This window comes from Elgaria multicarinata, chromosome 3 (genome assembly GCF_023053635.1).
Source record: "Elgaria multicarinata webbii isolate HBS135686 ecotype San Diego chromosome 3, rElgMul1.1.pri, whole genome shotgun sequence".
NCBI classification, from domain to species: Eukaryota; Metazoa; Chordata; class Lepidosauria; order Squamata; family Anguidae; genus Elgaria; species Elgaria multicarinata.
Genome location: NC_086173.1, coordinates 159,884,247 through 159,906,448, shown reverse-complemented (window position 1 = coordinate 159,906,448; position 22,202 = coordinate 159,884,247). Strand labels below are relative to the sequence as shown.

The 22,202-nt window shown below is 47.0% G+C and overlaps 1 protein-coding gene across 2 annotated transcripts; it reads right to left on the bottom strand.

The window, feature by feature from the left end:
- Positions 1-1,595: 1,595 nt before the first annotated feature.
- Positions 1,596-21,598, bottom strand: LOC134396151 (zinc finger protein 436-like). Of its 2 annotated transcripts, none has more exons than XM_063122540.1 (7): positions 21,531-21,598; positions 16,547-17,184; positions 14,897-15,023; positions 11,339-11,394; positions 6,869-6,995; positions 4,937-5,080; positions 1,596-3,883 (listed from the first exon to the last, which is right to left on the bottom strand). In XM_063122540.1, exons 2-7 carry the CDS (start codon positions 17,027-17,029, stop codon positions 2,601-2,603), a joined length of 2,220 nt encoding a protein of 739 aa, XP_062978610.1. In that variant the 5' UTR covers positions 17,030-17,184; positions 21,531-21,598; the 3' UTR covers positions 1,596-2,600. The 2 variants fall into 2 exon arrangements, with proteins under 2 accessions (XP_062978610.1, XP_062978611.1); XM_063122541.1 differs by having other exon boundaries at positions 4,937-5,077.
- Positions 21,599-22,202: the final 604 nt, after the last annotated feature.

The window sequence follows — 22,202 nt, the reverse complement described above, 5'->3', positions numbered from 1 at the left end:
CAGACTTAACTAACGAAAAACAAAACCAATACAGAGTGGTAAAAGGCCGTTACGTTTCCCCCTGCAAATGGGAATTTTTAGCCTAGTCATGAATCTATGTATAATTATGAAGACTGAATGAAAAACTATTAATCTGGATTCACTCAGGGTTGGTCCATGGCAGGAGTGGAACAAAGGGGCAAAATGGGCTGTACCATTCCAGATTGTTGGTGGGGGATGCCACATTTCTAAGTCCACCTCTCCATGAAAGCGCACACCCCTGCAAATTGAAAACAAAAGACATTAGGGATAGGCTGGAATGCTTTTTCCCAATGGGCTAGCTGTTTGTTTAATATGGGGAAATCAATTTTAAAAAGCACTCCTTCCCCACCTCCTGCCTAAAGTGACACAATCCATTTGACAACCTTATTATCTTTCTTTTTTGCTCATGGCAGTTTTCCTAGACTTTTGCCTTAGTTCTTTAACTTCCGTGGCCAGTGGTGCATAGTTTCCTCTCTTTTCCTCTTCCTTTTCTACATTTTTTGTCATTGGATATTGCTATGTCAATAAGGTAAGTGTTTTTTTTCTTCTTTGGGGTCTATAACTGTTATGTCTGGTTGGTTGCAAGGAATTGTTGTGTCAATATGAATTGTTCTGTCCAGGTATATTTTATGATCTGCGTTTTCCAAGATTGTTTCGGGTGAGTAGGTATAGTATGGTGTAGGTTGTTTGATGAGGTTGAATTTGATGGCCAGTTGTTGGTGAATTATAATTGCAGCTGTATTGTGTCTGTCTGTGGAGTCTATTTCTGCCAGAATTTTACATCGTCCTGTTCCATGGTCTATTGTTTCTTGGAGTTGATATTTTCTACATTAATCATCATCATTATTATTATTATTATTATTATTATTATTATTATTATTATCTCTATACTGCCCAATAGCCAAAACACTCTGGGTGTTTTAAACTTCTACCGCCTCGCTTGGCTGTGTGGGCAGACCAACCTAATTGAGGGTATAGCTTCCAAATCACGTGAGGTACTGGTTCCTCTGTATTCGGCCCTGGTTAGGCCTCATTTAGAGTATTGCGTCCAGTTCTGGGCTCCACAATTCAAGAAGAACGCAGACAAGCTGGAGCGTGTTCAGAGGAGGGCAACCAGGATGATCAGGGGTCTGGAAACAAAGCCCTATGAAGAGAGACTGAGAGAACTGGGCCTGTTTAGCCTGGAGAAGAGAAGATGGAGGGGAGACATGATAGCACTCTTCAAATACTTGAAAGGTCATCACACAGAGGAGGGCCAGGATCTCTTCTCGATCCTCCCAGAGTGCAGGACACGGAATAACGGACTCAAGTTAAAGGAAGCCAGATTCCGGCTGGTCATCAGGAAAAACTTCCTGACTGTTAGAGTAGTACGACAATGGAACCAGTGACCTAGGGAGGATGTGGGCTCTCCCACACTAGAGGCCTTCAAGAGGCAGCTGGACAAGCATCTGTCGGGGATGCTTTAGGGTGGATTCCTGCATTGAGCAGGGGGTTGGACTCCATGGCCTTGTAGGCCCCTTTCAATTCTGCTATTCTATGATTCTATGAGGGCAAAACAAGATTCTACGATGCACTCTGTTTCAAAACAAGATCTTTTTATTATTTACTTTTCAGATTTTCTTAGAACTTGATCTTTGCCCTTATGTAGCAGCCCATGTCCAAAGTTAGGGAATCCCACATGATGCTACATTGTAAGATATTACAGGAGAGGAAAGGGTAACCACAAATACCTTGAGGAGGGGGGCGGTGAAGACACTGGAGCAACAACCCTACCATGAAAGACTGAAACTCTTCGGGAAACTAAGTGTCTAGACAAGATAGGAATTTATTATGCATGGTGTGGAGAAAGTAGGCAAAGCTTTTCTCTCCCTCCCTCCCTCCCTCCCGCTCTTCCCGTTAATACTCAAACTCTGGATCATGCGACAAAACCAATGTAGATTGAGCCAGGCGAGAAAAAGAAACGTCTTCACAGCATAACTTGTGGAACTCACCGCCACAAGCTTTTGTGGTGGTGTCAGCAGTGGCTGACGGCTTTGAAAGAGGGTGGGGCGTGGGGTTAGACAAATCGTTGGGAGGATTGGTCTTTCAATAGCAGGGGTGATGAACCTCTTTCATCCCGAGGGCCAAATTCCCATTTCGGAAAAGCCCTCAGGGACGGCCTTCCAGTGGTGGGCGGGGCTGAGGGGGGAAAGGGGCGGAGCGAACGTATCACAAACACCAGCATTATTTCAGCTTAAAGGCTCTCACTGACAGCATGTAGGCCTCAGGGGAGGCAGTACCACCTTGCAGAGGGAGGAGAAAACCACACAAATACTGGGAAACCGCCCAAAGACTGGCAGTCAGGGAAAGGGGAAACCCCCAAAGGGACCCCTATAGAGCGAGATTCGCCCCATGGGTGAAAGGCTCCACCCACCCTGTTCTATAGCTGCTGCAGCCACTACAAAATGCGGAGCTTTTCCTACTGCGTCAGGCCTGTACACGGTTTCCTTCCCAGTTTTCCTTTCCCCAAAAAGTAACAGGAATGTCTGTGGAGTGGAGATCCTTCCCCCATCACCACCACTGCTACACTTGGAACATTTCTACAGATCCTTCCCGGCATGGGTTCTTTCGTGCTTGATGAGCTGGACGTGATACATGAAGCTTTTCCCGCAGCCTTTGCACTTGTGCGGCTTCTCCCCCGTGTGGGTGGTCTTGTGCCGCTTGAAGGATGTGCCGTCGTTGAAGCGCTTGCCGCAGTCCCCGCACTGGTAAGGCTTCTCTCCCGTGTGGATCCTCTTGTGCCTCCGTAACGAGGTGCGGTCGCCAAAGCTCTTTCCGCACTCCCCGCACTGGTAGGGCTTCTCTCCCGTATGGGTTCTCCAGTGGACCACCAGGTTCGCTTGCTGAGTGAACGTCTTCCCGCATTCCGAGCACCCGAACGCCTTCCCCCCTTCTGACCGGGCCGAGGCGCACCTCGCCACGGGCCCCCGGACGCCCTCCGGCCCGTGGACCGCCTCGGGCGCCCCATACGGGAGTCCCGCTTTGAGCTGCCGGTGCTCGCGGCGTTCCCGCACGTGGGCGATCCCGTGGCTGAAAAGGTACTGGGGTTTGCTGAAGCTCTGTGAGCAGACCGAGCACCGGTAGGGCTTTTCCCTCGGGTGCCGGGGCTCGTGTTTCAGGAGCTCCGAGCGGTGCAGGAAGCACTTCCCGCAGTCCTCACACTTGTGGGGCTTCTTGCCCATGTGGGCGATGACGTGCCTCTTGATGGCCGTCCGGTCCCGGAAGCACCGGCCGCAGTCGGCGCACTCGTAGGGCTTCTCTCCGGTGTGGATCCTCTGGTGCCTCTTGAAGGAGGTGCCGTCGCTGAAGCTCTTTCCGCACTCCAGGCACTGGAAGGGCTTCTCCCCCGTGTGGGTCCTCCGGTGGCCGTTGAGGTGGGCCTGCTGGCTGAAACGCTTCCCGCAGGCCGAGCAGGCGAACGGCTTCTCCCCCGTGTGGGTCCTCTCGTGGATCACGAGTTTCGCTTTGGTGGAGACGCATTTCCCGCACACCAAGCACAGGTGCAGCTTCTCCCCCGGCGGCTTCGTCGGGCTCACCACCGGATCGGGCCCCCATCCGAAGGCTTTCACGCTGCCGAACTCCCCCTCTTCGCCTTCTGCCTTGAAGACGTCCTGCTGGGCCAAGTCATCCTCAGCCTCGCCGTATCCACCCGAGGAATTAATGAACTGGACTGGGTTTTCGTCCGAGTGATCCTCCGGCAGCCCCTCAGAGCTTTCTCCCAAATCACCACTCGGTGCGGCCATTGGTTCGGAGCTTCCCAACGTCTCGCCTCTAGAGCTTTCTGGCTGACCTTGGCCTTTCCTACAGCCGCTCTCTTCACCTGCTGGAAGAAGAAGAGAATCCTGGCATGAGTTTCCCGTAAGTGCCATTGATTTCACTGGGGCTGCTCCCAGTAACGACAAAATCGCTTTTTTACGAGCCATCCTGGGCCCACGTTAAAAAGAAAGGAGTAAAAATCAAATCAAACCCAAACAATAAGGAATAATTAAAGGAACTGCACTGGCTGCCTATACGCTTCCGGTCGGAATTCAAGGTGTTGGCAATAACGTTTAAAGCCCTAAATGGCTTGGGACCTCGATACTTGAGGGAGCGCCTCGCCCTATATCTGCCTGCCCGAGACTTGAGATCTGTTGGAGGAGCCCTTCTCCGCATCCCACCAGCGCAACATATACACTATGATGAGACATGGGAGAGGGCTTTCTCTGTGGTGGCACCCCAACTGTGGAATGCCCTCCCCTTGGAGGCCCAACTGCTGCCAACACTACTTTCCAAAACTAGGCTGACAGGTATTACCCAGAGGACCTTCTCTTTTGCTGCTCCCAGACTGTGGAATGGCCTGCCGGAGGAGATTCGTCAACTTGACAGTCTTTTAGCCCTTAAAAAAGCAATAGAGACTGATCTATTCCAGCAGGCCTATCCAGTGAAATTTTAGAATGTTTTTAGGATGTTTTAAGGATGTGTTAATCATGTATGCTATGTTTTTAATCAGTTTTTATGTGTTTTATATTCACTGTTGTTCCCCACCTCGATCCAAGTGGAGAGGCGGGTAAGAAATATATTATTATTGTTGTTGTTGTTATTATTATTTCATTTCGACGCCAAGTAAAAACATGGCTTTTTAACAAAGCCTTTAAAGGTTAAATTCACCTGGCTCGCACATGGTTTTAACTGCTTTAATCGTTTTTACTGCTTTTGAATTATATACGGGTTTTAACTTGGCTAATGGTTTAATTTGTTTTCAGCTGTATATATTTATGGTTTCATATTGTATAATTTTATCTGTACGCCGCCCTGAGATCCCGGTGACATAGGGTGGGATACAAATATTTTAAATGAATAAATAAATAAATAATAAAGACAATACTCAAACAGTCACCTGCTGTGTTCTCCTCTTTTTCTGAGTCCCAGGCATATAGGTCTTCTCCTTCTACTGCTACGGCTACGTTTTCTTCTGCTGCTGTTTCTTCTTCTTCTTCTTCCAGCCAGGAAACGAGGTTGGGTTTGAGAATCAAAAGCCCTGCTTTGGAGGGAACAAAACAAACCATTTTACTACTCAAAAATTGGGGAAATGCCCAGCCCCCCTCCCCCTTCACGCCGCAGGCTACCCAATTATTATTTATTTATTTATTTACTACATTTTTATACTGCTGATCAACCGACACTCTCTGGGCAGTGCACAATTGAAAAACATAAAATGCAAGTATAAATTTCAAACATTAAAAAGTTTAAAAGGCAATATAAAACCAGCTACATTAAAAACCAGGGGAAGTCTGTGTAAAAAGGTATGTCTTCAGGAGGCGTTTAAAAGATGTTGTGTTTCCCGCCTCCCGAAATGCACAAGGGAGGGTCCTCCAGAGGGTGGAGGCCACCACAAAGAAGGCCCGCCACCGAGGTTCTTCATGGCGGCATTCCATTCATCTCGGAATGACTTATTATTATTATTATTATTCAAGAGGCAGCTGGACAGCCATCTGTCAGGGATGCTTTAAGGTGGATTCCTGCATTGAGCAGGGGGTTGGACTGGATGGCCTTGTAGGCCCCTTCCATCTCTAAACTTTGTATACTTTTTTAATGTTTACTGTTTTTAACTTTTGTAAACCGCCCAGAGAGCTTCGGCGGTATCAATGTAACATTGATGGTGCTATATAAATAAATAAATAAATAATAATAATAATAATAATAATAATAATAATAAATAAATAAATACTATTCTATGATTCGATGATGATGATGAAATGTCTCACTTCCCACTTCAAAAAGCAGTCTCGAAGCAACTTATACACACAACTATCAAAATCTATAATTAATATCAAGAAAAATAAGCATAGAATCATAGAATAGCAGAGTTGGAAGGGGCCTACAAGGCCATCGAGTCCAACCCCCTGCTCAATGCAGGAATCCACCTTAAAGCATCCCTGACAGATGGTTGTCCAGCTGCCTCTTGAAGGCCTCTAGTGTGGCAGAGCCCACAACCTCCCTTGGTAACTAGTTCCATTGTCGTACTGCTCTAACAGTCAGGAAATTTTTCCTGATGTCCAGCTATAACCAGCACAATAATACAACTAAAAATAAAGACACCATCTAGAAACAATGCAATACGAAAAGTGTTTATCCACAATAGACAAAATCTGCCTAGAATGAACACCGCAATAAATGGGCCACAACTGAAGTCCAAATACCTGGGGGGGCGGGGGAAGTACCAGCCAAGCTTCCTTGGGGAGAATGTTCCAAACATTCTCAATTACCCACTTCCTCATCTATGCCACCATCAATCACTCCTCTCCTGCTGTCAGTGCAAGGCTGACATTCCAGGGAGTCCGGTTTCAGGAGGTAGCCATTAGCCCAAATGAGCCAGAGACAAATACGGGGCCAAAGCCAGACAGAGTTTTCAACTGGGGAGCAGCAATCCAGGAATGGAATTCTGAGCGCTGCAGTTCAGGCTTTATAGAAGCGTAGAAGCGTAGAGCTGGAAGAGGCCTCTAAGGCCATGGAGTCCAACCCCCTGCTCAATGCAGGGATCCACCTTCAAGCATCCCTGACAGACTCGCAAATAATACATGTGGGGGTCATTGCAGGAAATGTAAATGGCAGGTCCCAGGTGAGGGCTTCCTCGAACCTGGAACTGGCCCCGAGAAGTTGGGATTGGTGACAAACCTCCTTCCCCCAATAGGAAAGAACACCTGAGGACTCCATCTCAGGTGCAAAAAACCCTCACAAAACATTTTGAGCTGCAGACAGAAGTATGCTAATAAACATAAACCGCAGGCACCCACCGAAGCTTTGTGGCGATACAAACAGCATCCCTTACCCAGGGAGATCACATGTCCGTAATTCTCCAACATCACTTCCCTGTACAAGGCTCTTTGACTGGCATCCAGTAGGCCCCACTCCGCTCTGGAGAAATACACAGCCACCTCTTCGAAGTTCACCAGCGCCTGGGAAGAGAGAAGGCCGTCATCTCGCTATTGATCTCAATCAGGGCATGGAAGTTCTTTTTGCTTACACCTTGGCTGGGTTCGCACGACACACATTCAGTGGTCGAGTGTGGGTTGTTGCTGAATTGCGAGTTAGCGTGTTGTCAGAACCCAGGGCATTTTCTGCAGCGTGGCTTATTTTCCCCCAGACACACCACTTTGAGAACCCATCGTTTTATTCTTGGGTTGTTCAGGGTGGTTACCAACCCACCCTGCAGAAAATGGCCTGGGTTCAGACGACACACATAACCCATGGTTCAACAGCAACCCACACTCAACCACTGAGTGTGGGTTAGTGTGTTGTTGAACACACTAACACACTTGAACACACTTCTCGATCCTCCCAGAGTGCAGGACACGGAATAATGGGCTCAAGTTAAAGGAAGCCAGATTCCAGCTGGACATCAGGAAAAACTTCCTGACTGTTAGAGCAGTGCGACAATGGAACCAGTTACCTAGGGACGTTGTGGGCTCTCCCACACTAGAGGCCTTCAAGAGGCAGCTGGACATCCATCTGTCAGGGATGCTTTAGGGTAGGGTGACCATATGAAAAGGAGGACAGGGCTCCTGTATCTTTAACCATTGTAGTGAAAAGGGAATTTCAGCAGGTGTCATTTGTATATATGGAGAACCTGGGGGAATTTCCTCTTCATCACAACAGTTAAAGCTGCAGGTGCCCTGCCCTCTTTTAAATCTGGTCACTCTAGTATAGCTCCTGTACCTTTAATTGTTGTGATGAAGAGGGAATTTCACCAGGTTCTCCATATATACAAATGACAGCTGCTGAAATTCCCTTTTCTATGCAACTGCTGAAGATACAGGAGCCCTGTCCTCCTTTTCATATGGTCACCCTACTTTAGGGTGGATTCCTCCCACACCAGAGGCCTTCAAGAGGCAGCTGGACAACCATCTGTCAGGGCTGCTTTAGGGTCGATTCCTGCATTGAGCAGGGGGTTGGACTCGATGGCCTTGTAGGCCCCTTCCAACTCTGCTATTCTATGATTCTATGAACAGCCCCGGTGTAGTGGAAATGCGGAAGACCATTGTTATGGAGGAGTTAGTGATGCACCATTTCACTTGACCATGTCTAGAGTGCTGTTTGGTCCTGTTTACTGAGTTAGGTAGCTATGCTAGTTCCCAGGGCTAAGCTTTTGGCATAACTTCAAGGGCAGCTTTTTGCTATTAGCAGGGTAGATGAGATAGGAGTTAACTTCTGCCAATTGTTGAGGCTGATTTTCTTCTGGAATGAGAGGGATCAATGCCCCTAGGGATAAAAACCTAGCGAGATTTCTGGCTTCAATTACTCTTTATACAGATCTGGATAAAATTGGCTACCTATTTACAAACCCTGCGAAATCCATCTTGTTAAACCTGGCTTGCTTTGCAGTGAAAGCGGCAAAAATTAGGAAAGACTTAGTGTCCCGATGAGAACTAAGATTGCTGGTAAAAATCCCAGCACTATATATGATGTTTTATATGTAAAAGTTCAACATTTGAAGTTTAATACAATGCTGTAATGTAATATAATGTTTTTATATCATGACTCTTGTATCTGGCTAAAACCCATGCTGGGTTGCCTTAATAAAATTTGATTTGATTTGATTTGAGAGGGATCAATGAGATCCCCCAGGACCCTTCCAAGGGGCAGATCCTCTGCTCACGCCAAGCTAGACAGGTGCTGCATAACGCTGTTATGGGGTCACGTCATTGATTTTTATCTTGATAAGATAATGTTTCTGATGGTTTTTTAAATTTTGTATACTTTTTAATGTTTACCATTTTTAACTGTTGTAAACCGCCCAGAGAGCTTCGGCCATGGGGCGGTATATAAATGTAATAAATAAATAAATGAATAAATAAAATGCCAGAATTCCCACTAGCAAAGTATTCTTATGACTTTGTTTTTAATGTAGTGTCTGGCTTCCTTAGACTGCCAAATAAATTTCTTTTTTGCATTCGCCCACTGCTGCGCTTATTGCCTCCGAACACCCAAAAAAGAACCGTTGCCTTTGGCAAAACAAAATCGGGGTGCTGAACTAGAATGGGGTGGGAGGCTGAATTACCCCCTGCCCCCCACTTCGGCCCTGTGGGTCAGGTGGGATGTCACGCTCTGCCCCTTTTGCCTTCCTCTGCGCTGAGAGAGGGTCAAAATTCCTTGCCTTTCTCATAGTCGAGTTGGAAGGGGCCTATAAGGCCATCGAGTCCAACCCCCTGCTCAGTGCAGGAATCCACCTTAAAGCATCCCTGACAGATGGCTGTCCGGCTGCCTCTTGACGGCCTCTAGTGAGGGAGAGCCCACAACCTCCCTAGGTCACTGGTTCCATTGTCGTACTGCTCTAACCGTCAGGAAGTTATTCCTGATGTCCAGCTGGAATCTGGCTTCCTGTAACTTGAGCCTGTTATTCCGTGTCCTGCACTCTGGGAGGATCGAGAAGAGATCCTGTTCCTCGTCTGTGTGACAACCTTTCAAGTATTTGAAGAGTGCTATCATGTCTCCCCTCAGTCTCCTCTTCTCCAGGCTAAACATGCCCAGTTCTTTCAGTCTCTCCTCATAGGGCTTTGTTTCCAGACCCCTGATCATCTTCGTTGCCTTTCTCTGAACCTCCATTAGTTCCATTGCCGTACTGCTCTAACAGTCAGGACGTTTTTTCCTGATGTCCAGCCGGAATCAGCACAGAGAAAGGGACTTGGTCAGCCTTGGGGTGTGGGAGTGTGGCCACCCTTCCCAAATCCCTGGCTTATTGTGGCCTGCATGAGGGCATAGGGCATTGCATGAAGTGACTCCCCCAGCACCTGCTGAGTGTTCTCCCTCCTCTCCCACCACACTAACATCCCACTGACAATGGAGATTAACAGTATAGACTCCTCCAGGGGAAAGGATTCAGAGAAACTCAAGGAGGCTTCATGGTCCAGGTGTGGAATCTCCGCAGGCCGGGTTAGGCCTACGGGCCGTACGTTCCGTACCCCTGGTGTTAACAGGAGTAATTAAAGTGAGGGCAGCGTCTTGAGGGCAACAGAGAACACCTTGTTGTAGGCCCCTTTCAAGCAACAGTCCTAAGAATTTTAAGATCCCCTGATGGTTATTTTAATATTGTATCGGTTTTATATGCTCTTTTAATCAGTTTTATGCATTTAATTTATATTGTATTGTTTTACTTAATGTCGCTCCCTGCCTCGATCCAAAGGGAGAGGTGGGTAAGAAATAAATAAATAAATTTATTATTATTATTTGAAGATGTCTGCTATCATGTTTCCCCTCACACTCCTCGTCTCCAGGCTAAACCTACCCAATTCCTTAACTTTTCCTCATAGGGCTTGTTTCTCACGACCGCTGACCATGTGTGTTGCCCACATGTGAAAGTCTGGGAAAGAAAAACTGGAAATCTGAAGAATTCCCCCTCCCCCCACCCTAAGGCATTTTTTAAAAAATGTGCGTGGTAGTAGTGTTGAGATTTTTTTGTCCTGATGTTTTTTTTCTGGTGGGGTTGTTGATTGGTTTGGTTACACTTCTTCCCCACAAGCCTTCACACGTCAAATTGCCCCCCTCAGAAGCCATTTGAATTTATGTTTTTCGGTCTTAAAATGTGGCATAGTACTCCGGATGAGGTCCGACTACTGCAGAATAAAGTGGAATGATAACTTTTTGTAATTTGGAAACTTAAGGTTCTATTCACCTCCAGGTGCCTACGCCGAGGGAAGCTCGGAGGATGGCAAACAAGGGAGAGGGCCTTTTCAGTGATGGCCCCCCAATTATGGAACGATCTCCCCGACGAGGCTCGCCTGGTGCCGACATTGCTATCTTTTCGGTGCCAGGTCAAGACTTTTCTATCAGGCAGTTAACAACATATGCTGAGTTTTTTCTTAACTGACACCAGAATTGTTATTTTAAATGGATATTGTTTGTTTTTATGGTTTTTCATTTTGTAAATTTGCTTTTAATGTTCACTGTTTTTAATCTTTGTAAACCGCTCAAAGAGCTTCAGCTATGGCAGCCTTCCTCAACCTGGGGTGCTCCAGATGTGTTGGACTACAACTCCCAGAATGCCCCAGCCAGCTGGCTGGGGCATTCTGGGAGATGCAGTCCAACACATCTGGTGCGCCCCAGGTTGAGGAAGGCTGAGCTATGGGGAGGTATATAAATGTAAATCAACATCAACATCATCACGCAGCCCAGAGTTCACTGTTTGGCTTAGCTCAAACAATAGTGTGGTATGATATGAACCTGAGAGAGAGAGAGAGAGAGAGAGAGAGAGAGAGAGAGAGAGAATCACCACCCAAATTAATCCTTCTTTGTCCCCTCCTACCTGACAAGGACCTGTATTCATTCCTGTAGCCTGTGCCCACGATCCCATCCCAGTGCCTGCGAGGAAGACAAAAGCGGAGGGAAAATGTCCTGAAAATGGTGAACGCTTACACAAACTTCCTGTTTAACCCACAAAGAGTCTGGTGGTACCTTTAAGGCTAACACATTTATTTTGGCAGAACAGATTCCTCTAAGTTCCCGTTTCACACTTGCAAATGCCATCCGCCAATTCAGCATGCCAGTTTGAACGTCGATCAAACAAGGCATCTACTGCACTGGTTCTGGTGTGTTTCCGAGCCCAATTCAAAGTGCTGGTTTTGGCCTTTAAAGCCTTAAACAGTTTGGGAGCAAATTACGTGAAGGACCGCCGTCACCCCTATCAGCCTGCCCGCACTTCCGGTTCAGCAAGAGAGGCCTTTCTTATTTCCCTCAAAACCAACAGTTTCCACAAAGACGCTGGCATCTTTCCATAGTCCCCCATGTCCTCTCACAGCCTGATGCCCCTGGAGATGGGATAGGCAACAACTCCCATCATCCCCAGCCATGCTGGCTGAGAGTGATGGAGGGTGTAGTCCAACAGGCCGGGAGGGCATCAGGTTGGAGAAAACGACTCTCCTGTACTGAAGCCACGACAGAGGTATAACTGAAGCAATCGCGTCTTCTTCCTGTTTATCTTTTGCCTTCACTTCTCTCCCGTGCTTTTAGACTGTAAGCTCCTTGGGGCACAGACTAGGGTGACCCTATGAAAAGGGGGACAGGGCTCCTGTATCTTTAACAGTTGCATAAAAAGGAAGTTCAGCAGGTGCCATTTGTATGCATGTCGCACCTGGTGAAATTCCCTCTTCATCACAACTGTTAAAGCTGCAGGAGCTATAATAGACTGACCAGATTTAAAAGAGGGCAGGGCTCCTGCAGCTTTCACTGTTGTGATGAAGAGGAATTTTCACCAGGTTCTCCATATATACAAATGACACCTGCTGAAATTCCCTTTTCTATGCAACTGTTAAAGATACAGGAGCCTTGTCCTCCTTTCCAAAGGGTCACCCTACCACAGACCTCTCATTTAATTCTTTTTAAACTGCCGTGGACATGGATGGCACATATTGATGAAGAAATAAATGGTACCAACCCCTCCAGGTTGGGGTCAAGGTCCGGGACGGTTGGGCCCTTGCCAAGGGCTCACACACCCACTGACCAGAGGCCCACTGACCAGAGCCGCCTGAACCTGCTCCTCCTCTTCACCATGGCAACCTGCTTGTTCCCCTGCCTCTCATCCAGGCCCAGACAATGGCGGTGGTGATGCTGCGGCCATTTTTCTCCCTGGCTCCCTGCCTGTGGTGCGACCACACTTAGAATACTGTGTACAGTTCTGGTCACCACACCTAAAAAAAGGATATTATAGAGCTGGAAAAAGTGCAGAAAGGGCAACTAAAATGATCAAGGGGCTGGAGTGTCTCCCCTATGAGGGAAGGTTACATCAAGTGGGATTGTTTAGCTTGGGAAAAAGGAGGCTGAGGGGAGACATGATAGAGGTGTACAAAATTATGCCTGGTGTGGAGAATGTGGATAGGGAGACATTTTTCTCCCTCTCTCAAAATACTAGAACCCGGGGTCAATCCCATGAAGCTGATGGGTGAGAGATCCAGGACAAATAAAAGGAAGGACAATCAAATGCACAGTTACAAGATGGGGGATACTTGGCTCAGCAATACTACAAATGAGAAGGTTTTTGTAATTGTTGTAGATTGCAAGCTGAATATGAGCCAACAGTGCGATATGGCTGCAAGAAAGGCCAATGCTATTTTGGGCTGCATTAATAGAAGTATAGCTTCCAAATCACGTGAGGTCCTGGTTCCTCTCTATTCAGCCCTGGTTAGGCTTCATCTAGAGTATTGCGTCCAGTTCTGGGCTCCACAATTCAAGAAGGACGCAGACAAGCTGGAGCGTGTTCAGCAACCAGGATGATCAGGGGCCTGGAAACAAAGCCCTATGGAGAGAGACTGAAAGAACTGGGCATGTTTAGCCTGGAGAAGAGAAGACTGAGGGGAGACATGAGAGCACTCTTCAAATACTTGAAAGGTTGTCACACAGAGGAGGGCCAGGATCTTTTCTCAATCTTCCCAGAGTGCAGGACACGGAATAACGGGCTATGCAAAGCAGTAAGCCTGTGTGCACCAGTTGCTGGGGAACATGGGTGGGAGGGTGCTGTTGCACCAAGTTCTGCTTTGTTGGTCCCTGGCCGATGGCTGGTTGGCCCCAGAGTGCTGGACTAGATGGACCCTTGGTCTGATCCAGCAGGGCCCTTCTTAGGTTCTTATGTCAAGCAAGCAAGTGGGAGCCATGTTGAGGAAGAGCAGGAGCTGGTGACAAGGGCAGTGAGGAAGTAAACTCAAACTCAATGTAAAATGTAATTAAAAATAATAAAAACAAACTCATAAAACCTAGTTGGAAAATTAATCAATTAATTAATAATAAAAACAGCAGCACAGCAAAGCATTTCAGCTAAAGACAGATAAAAGCCAATGAAGACGGAGCCAAATATACCCTATTTCTTCAATTCTAAGACGCACTTTTCCTCCCATATAAACATCTCTAAGAATGGGGTGCGTCTTAGAATCGCGGGTGGGTTTTTTTTTTTTCTGTTGGTGGTACTGAAATTAGTGTGCATCTTACAATCGATGGCGTCTTACAATCGAAGAAATACGGTATATATATCCCTTCCACAAATGCGGGGCCACCACCGAAAAGGACATCTCTAGCTCCTGCCAATCTAACAGACCTGGATGCTGGGCCTGCGGGCAGCGCCTCTGAGGCCTTGCTGAAGGCCTGGGGCAGTTCATACAGCCCTTCATTTAAAGGTCCAACCCAAGTGTTTAAACTAGAGCCAGAAAAGTACCGGCAGCCAGTGGAACCGATAGCATAAGGCCCAACCTAAAATATCGCTACGGTGCTTTTGTAACCGTTACAATTTGGGTTGGAGACAGGCAGACTTCCTCAGAGAGGCCCTGTGACTGAATAATAGCAACTCACAAAACCGGGGCGTCATTGAGTGAATGCCAAGTGAGCCAGCATTAGGCATTTTCAGGAAAAACAGGTTTGAAATGTTTCTCCTGAGGCCTAGTTCCTGGCATTAAGAGCTTTAAGCTACTATATGTGGGTAGTTTTGGGTCTGCCCACTTTGCCTCTGGCCCCACTCATTTTTTGCTTTTGGCCCCGCCCACCATGGGAAAGCAGCCCTTGAAAGCTTCTCTGAAATGGAATTTGGTCCTCGGGCTGAAAGCGATTCAACACTCCTGCTGCAAATCAATGCTTAAGGAATCAGGGCCGGCCCTGCCCTTAGGCAGAGTGAGGCAGCTGTCTCAGGCAGCAGATTTTGAGTGACATGAAAAGGCAGCAAATGGTCAATGATTTAATGTATTACTGTTGCATTTTTACTCACAGGGAGAGGCACTTACGTGGTTTTCTGCCTCAGTCAAAATAACTTGGAGAGAGGGGCACCATTTGCTATTCTGCCTCAGGCGGCAAAATGTCTTGGGCTGGCCCTGCAAGGAATCCTTACCCAGCAAGGGGGCATCTCTGTCGTCCTCTTGTTTAATATCCCTTGAAAACGGCCTCTGCCAAGTCTCTGATAGAGCCCGCTCCATCTCGGGGAAGTCAACAGTTTCCTCTTTCAGTCCCACTGGAACCTGGGTTGCATTCAAAGAAAAAGGCAAAATGTTCAATGTGGAGAAGGTTCCAGATTCAAGATCCTCCAAATAGGATGGGATGACCCCTGTCTGAGACCCCGGAAGGACTGCTGCCCATGAGAGAACTAGACAATATTGAGTTCAGAATAATATCGTCTCAATCTAAGGCACAGGTAATAAGAATATTATTTTAATAGGCTCCGCTCTTCCTTTCTGCAAAGAACATAAACGAACCAAACGTTGAATGTTTAGAATACGGAGGCCGAGGGATCTACTGCTATGATGATATTAAGGAAAAAGGCAAATGAGACCTGTAACAAAATGTTGCAGTGAGTTCCTATCTTTTTTTCCCAGTTAGCCAGCCATGCCCTCCTCCACGATACTCCATTCCATTCCTACTCCTGCCTGGATTTTCACTCCCCCGTAACAGTCAATCAGAAATCGATGCCCACTGAGCATGCTCAATACTCACTAGGTTCTGTTTTGGGTTCTCCCCACCCATCTCAGGTTTTTTTTCCCCTAAAGATTTGTTTTAAAAACTTCTGCAAACCTTGGGGCTCCCCTAAGCCTGCTGATACATTGTTCATGTGTATGGGTGGTGCCATTCTGGCTACAAAAGGATCGGCACATAGGAGCTGGAACATAGGAAATAGAGGGGACAACGCACTATATTATTATTATCTTTCTCGCTCATGGCGGGTTTTTTAGACGGACATGACGGGCGTTGCCAAGTCATGCTGTCTTTTACAGACTCAGGAATTTCCTGACAATTGAGCATGTTTTAAGTATGAATGCTTTCTGGATGTTGGTGCGGATGTATTTTGGTAGTTTCTGAAGGTTTTCTATAAAGTTTTTTGATGTGATGGATGTGACTAACGGAATAATTGTGACCTTTTCCTATTGCCATACTTCCTTGACTTCCATGGCCAGTGGTGTATATTTTTCTCTCTTTTCCTCTTCCTTTTCAACAACATTTTTTGTCATTCGGTATTGCTATGTTGATGAGGTATGTGTGTTCTTCTTTTTTGTCTATGACCGTTATGTCTGGTCAGTTGCAAGGAATTGTTTTGTCAGTACGTATTCTTCTGTCCCAGTATAGTTTATGATCTGCATTATTAATTATTATTTATTACATTTATATCCTGCCTTTTTTCCTCCAAGGAACCCAAGGCAGTGTACATAATCCTCCTCCTCTCCATGTTATCCTCTCATAACAACAACCCTGTGAGGTAGGTTGGGCTGAGAGTCTGTGACTGTCCCAAAGTCTCCCAGTGGGTTTCCATGGCCGAGTGGGGACTAGAACCCGGATCTCCCGACTCCCAGTCCAACACCTTAGCCACTACACCAACAGTCAACATCCATATTCCTAACCCAACAGGGGTGGGGAACCCTGGTGCTGTTGGACGCCAGCTCGGATTACCTCAGCCAACATGGCCCATGATCAGGGATGATGGGAATTGCAGCCCCGACAAGCTCCATTCCCCACCCTTGCCTCAGAACTCCATGTCATGAACCGTTCATACCTTCTCTTCTTGCCCTTCATCCCGCCACTGCCTCAGCAGGAAATCCTCCGCCAGAGCCACCGCTTGGGAGCACGTCCCCGGCCCAAGTGCTCTGACCCAGTTCTGCATCTCCGGGGGGAGGGCAGTCAAGAACTCCTCCAGGGTCACCAGCTCCAACATCTGCTCCTTGGTGTGTGTCTCCGGCTTCAGCCACCAAGAGCAACGGGCCCAGAGTCGGCGGCACACCTCTTGGGGCCACTTGGCTCGGCGGGGACAAACCGGCCAGAAACGTCGGTCCCACGCCTGTGAGCTACTCAGGAGATTCGCTTCAGTTTCCCCGTCAAAGCCCCTCACGTGCTCAGTTTGGAGAATGCAAGGGTTTTTCTCCGCAGCCCTCCTCGTCCGACAGTCCACCGGCTCCTCTTCCTCCATTTTAATTCCGGCCTCCAGCTCAGCCGGCAAGCAGAGACGTGGAGTTGGTGCATCTCCTGGCTTGGTGGCCATTTTGTCTGTCAGGCTAAGCAGGGCAGCTCAAATCGATGGTACCATTTCGTCCTCCATCATCCTTTAAAGGGGCCACCTCCGAACGCCACAGCTTCCAGAACATAGGCAATTTTCACCAGGTCAAGGTTGTCCTGACTTTCCAGGTTAGCTTCTCCCTGAGGGAAGGAATGAACACCACAAAAAAATCAGAGAGATTCCAGAAACCAGGAAGCGGAGAGAAACCAGGAAGAGGGGACACCAATACCAAAAACCCACAAGTGAAAATGTGAATATGGTTACTTATTAATTTAATATTATTTATTATTTTATTCTATTTTGTTTATTTATTTATTACATTTATATACAAAGATTAAATCACTGAACGTTAAGAACCGATATACAAAATTTAAAACCATAAAAAGCATCAAAACAGATTAGACACAATATCCATTTCAAACAAGTATTCTGGGTCAGTTAAAAACTCAGCACATTTATTTATTTATTAATTAATTACATTTTTATACCGCCCAATAGCTGAAGCTCTCTGGGCGGTTCACAAAAATCAAAACCACGAAGAGCATAAAAACAACCAACAAATTTGAAACACAAATACAAAATACGATATAAAAAAGCACAACCAGAATAAAACCACACAGCAAAAATTAATATAAGTTAAAATGTGAGATTAAAACAGCAAAGTTTAAATTTAAGTTAAATTAGGTGTTAAAATACTGAGAAAATAAAAAGGTCTTCAGCTGGCGACAGAAAGAAAACAATGTAGGTGTCTGCTTTTAAATGCCTGGGAGAAGAGAAAAGTCTTGACCTGGCACTGTAAAGATAACAATGTTGATGCCAGGCAAGCCTCGTCAGGGAGAATGTTCCATAATTGGGGGGCCACCACTGAAAAGGCCCTCTCCTTTGTTGCCCTCCGCCGAGCTTCCCTCAAAGTAAGCACCCAGAGGACCACCTTAAATGTTGAGCGTGGTGGACAGGTAGGTTCATGTCGGGAGAGGCGTTCCGTCAGGATTTGTGGTCCCAAGCCGTGTAAGGCTTTATAGATTAAAACCAGCTCCTTGAATCGGGCTCTGAAAAGTACAGGCAGCCAATGCAAGCGGGCCAGAGTCAGTCTTATATACCTTCTGGTTCCGGTTATCAATTTGGCCGCTGCATTTTACACAAGCTGCAGCTTCCGAACCGTCTTGAAAGGCAGCCCCACGTAGAGCGCCTTGCAGTTATTATTTCTTATTAATAATCACAGGGTTGAGAACCCCGTGAGACAATCCTTAAGTCCTTCTCCACACTGCTCCTGTCTATTAAACCAGACTTTCCCAACCTGGTGCCCCTGAGATACGTTGGGCTCCCAACCGACATGGCCAATGGCGAAGAATTAGTGTTGGAGCACAACCGGGGTCCCCACTTGGTCATGAAGATCACTGGGTGACTTTGGGCCCATTCCTGACTCTCAACCTAACCTACCTCACAGGGTTGTTGTTGTGAGGATAAAATGGAAAAGAAGGGGATCATGTCCGCCGCTTGGGGCTCCTTGGAAGAAAAAAGGCAGGATATAAATCTAACAAATAGTAAAAGTAACAACAAGAACAATGAGGAGAATAAACCACTCAACATATTTTTTTCTTTTCAGATAAGGAAAAAAAAAGTATTTTTTACTTTTCATCTCATAGACTACAGAAATTACAGACCACTGAGAGAGGGGCAATGCTAAGTTCCCAGTTGAGCAAAGAAGGCCCCCACTGTACAATAGAAGCAAACTTCCCATTTGCAAGAATAGACAGGCATTTTATTTCCCTGTAATAGATGTATTAATGAGCTGCTAAAATATTAGGTTTTGTGAGAACATCAGACACAGCCTTCTCCTTTCTGTACCTGCCTTACCTAAAATGGTACCCTCCAGATGCGTTGGACTACAACTCCCAGAATCTCCCAGCCAACCTGGAGGGTACCAGGTTGGGAGTCTTCAGTGACTGCTCCTACTAGGAGATGCTGAGAACTGAACTTGGGATCTCCTGCATACAAAATATGTGGTCTGTTTAGCATGGAGAAGAGGAGACTGCTGGGAGACATGAGAGCACTCTTCAAATACTTGAAAGGTTGTCACACAGAGGAGGGCCAGGATCCCTTCCCCATCATCCCAGAGTGCAGGACACGGAATAATGGGCTCAAGTGACAGGAAGCCAGATTCCGGCTGGACATCAGGAAAAATATCCTGATTGTTACAGCAGTACGACAATGGAACCAATGACCATGGGAGGTTGTGGGCTCACCCACCCTGAGGCCTTCAAGGGGCAGCTGGACAACCATCTGTCAGGGATGGTTTAAGGTGGGTTCCTGCACTGAGCAGGGGGTTGGACTTGATGGCCTTAGAGGCACCTTCCAGCTCTACGATTCAATATCATTGAGTTCTTCCTTTACTTAAATAAATAAAGATTCCAGTCCTCATGGCTCTAAATAAAGAGCTTGATTAAACAGGAGCATTGGAAGCTGTTTTATCATAGGGTGACCATATGAAAAGGAGGACAGGGCTCCTGTAACTTTAACAGTTGAATTGAAAAGGGAATTTCAGGAAGTGTCATTTGTATGCATACGCAGCACTTGGTGAAACGCCCTCTTCATCACAACAGTTAACACTGCAGGAGCCCTGCCCTCTTTTGTAACTGGTCACTTTAGTATAGCTCCTGCTGAAATTCCCTTTTCTGTTCAACTGTTAAAGATACAGAAGCCCTGTCCTCCTTTTCATAGGGTCACCCTACTTTATCCAGAATCAGACTATTGGTGCATCCTGCGTAATATTGCCTACACGAACTGACAGCAGCTCCAGAGTCAGACTATAGATGCACCTACCTCAATATTGCCTACACAGACCGGCAGCAGCTCTACGGGGTCTCTCGTAGGATTCTTTCTCCAACCTGGAGATGGTGGGCCTCGAACCTACAACCCTCTGTACACAAAGCACCTGTCTCTACCACTGTGCTGTGTCCTTCCTGGACTATTCACATAAACTCCCCGACCCTTAGCTGGGTGGGGAGGGTGGAAACGTGCCTCACCATCCAGGTTCTCGTGGCCTCTCCCATTCAAACGACTCAAGCCCAGTGAGATAGAGTGGCCATATGGAAAGGAGGACAGGGCTCCTGTATCTTTAACAGTCGAATGGAAAAGGGAATTTCAGCAGGTGTCCTTTGTATGCATATGCAGCAACTGGTGAAATTTCCTCTTCATCACAACAGTTAACTCTGCAGGAGCCCTGCCAGCATGACCAGATACAAAAGAGGGCAGGGCTCCTGCAGCTTTAACTAGATGCTGCATGCATACAAATGACACCTGCTGAAATTCCTTTTTCTGTGCCACTGTTAAAGATACAGGAGCCCTGTCCTCCTTTTCATAGGGTCACCCTAATTGAGGCAATATCTGCCGGGTCATTCTGGGTCATAAAGAAGCCCCTTTACCTGACCAAAAGGGAGGGCCAAGCCAGAGGAAGCCATAACAATACATTTGGGGGCGCAGGTGGGAGGAAACCCCACTGGGCAAAGCAGAACTTCCTCCCCAATCAAGTTGGGAATAGAATCGTACTGTTGAATTTCCAAATGGCCCTTTGGAATGCACTGGAGCAATGAGTTCCTTATTATTCAGAAATTCAGATGGTAAGAATAGAATCATAGAATAGCAGAGTTGGAAGGGTCCTACAAGGCCATCGAGTCTGTACTCGATGGCCTTGTCGATTTACTCTGTACAGCACCATGTACATTGATGGTGCTATATAAATAAATAAATAAATAAATAATAATAATAATAATAGAGTCCAAACCCCTGCTCAATGCAGGAATCCACCCTAAAGCATCCCTGACAGGTGGCTGTCCAGCTGCCTCTTTAAGGCCTCTTGTGTGGGTGAGCCCACAACCTCCCTAGGGAACTGATTCCATTGTCGTACTGCTCTAACAGTCATGAAGTTTTTCCTGATGTCCAGCTGGAATCTGGCTTCCTTTAACTTGAGCCCGTTATTCCGTATCCTGCACTCTGGGAGGATCGAGAAGAGATCCTGGCCCTCCTCTGTGTGACAACCTTTGAAGTATTTGAAGATGGCATCTAGCCATCCGGACTAACAGCCCTTGATAGCCTTCTCCTCCAGGAATTTGCCCAATCCCCTTTTAAAGCAGTCCAAGTTGGGGGGCTCTCCCTCCATCTTGTGCTAGCAAATTCCAGGCGTGTTGGACCGCAGCTGTGTCGGATTACAACTCCCAGCATGGTGTGTGTGTGTGTGTGTGTGCTGGGAATTGCAGTCCAACTCATCCGGAGAGCCTCAGCCTGGGGAATGCAGCAAGAGGGTGTAGGTGCCTGTTCCCATTTTTAATTCTCTTTTTCCTCTCTTGCCCGGATTTTGATTTTGATTTTAATTTAAAGCCCAATTCAGCATCACTACGACCACAGCAGTGTGATCACTACGAGAACCTCCTTCCCCTCCCCACCGATCCCACCTTTTCTTTTGCACAAAGCTCCTCTTTGAACTCACCGGAGGTTCCTGCACAAAGGCACCGAGGCAAGGAACCCGAAACGACCTCCCAGCCTCCGGCTGCAGCCTCAGCTGGACGGGGGCGGGGGGGAATTAACAACCCGCCTCCACATGGTGGGCAGGATAGGAAGTGATGCTCTCCGGTAGTCATTTCCTCCCAGCCATCTCAAGCTGTTCTAGGGAATCAGGACTCTGTCGCTTTAACCCTGCCTGCGAAAGGCCAGATCAAAATCTGCTTATTCCTGCCCTAGAATCTTAGAATCGTAGAGTTGGAAGGGGTCTCGGAGGCCATCGAGTCCAACCCCCTGCTCAGTGCAGGAACCCACCATAAAGCATCCCTGACAGATGGCTGTCCAGCTGCCTCTTGAAGGCCTCAAGGCGGCAATTCCTGGGTTGTTTAACCCAGGATGTGTGGGTAACAGCAGAAGCACGCTGGTTGCTTCCACTGTTAATTTATTTATTTATTTATTTATTTATTTATTTATTTATTACATTTTTATACCGCCCAATAGCCAGAGCTCTCTGGGCGGTTCAGAATACAACTGTTAAAAAGATAGTCTGTTGTGCCCCCCCCCCCCCCCGGGTCACATCTTTATTGCCCACTTCAGACCTCTGTACATTTGGATCTGACTGTTTTAGGGCAGGCATGCGTAACCTTAGGCCCTGGGGCCA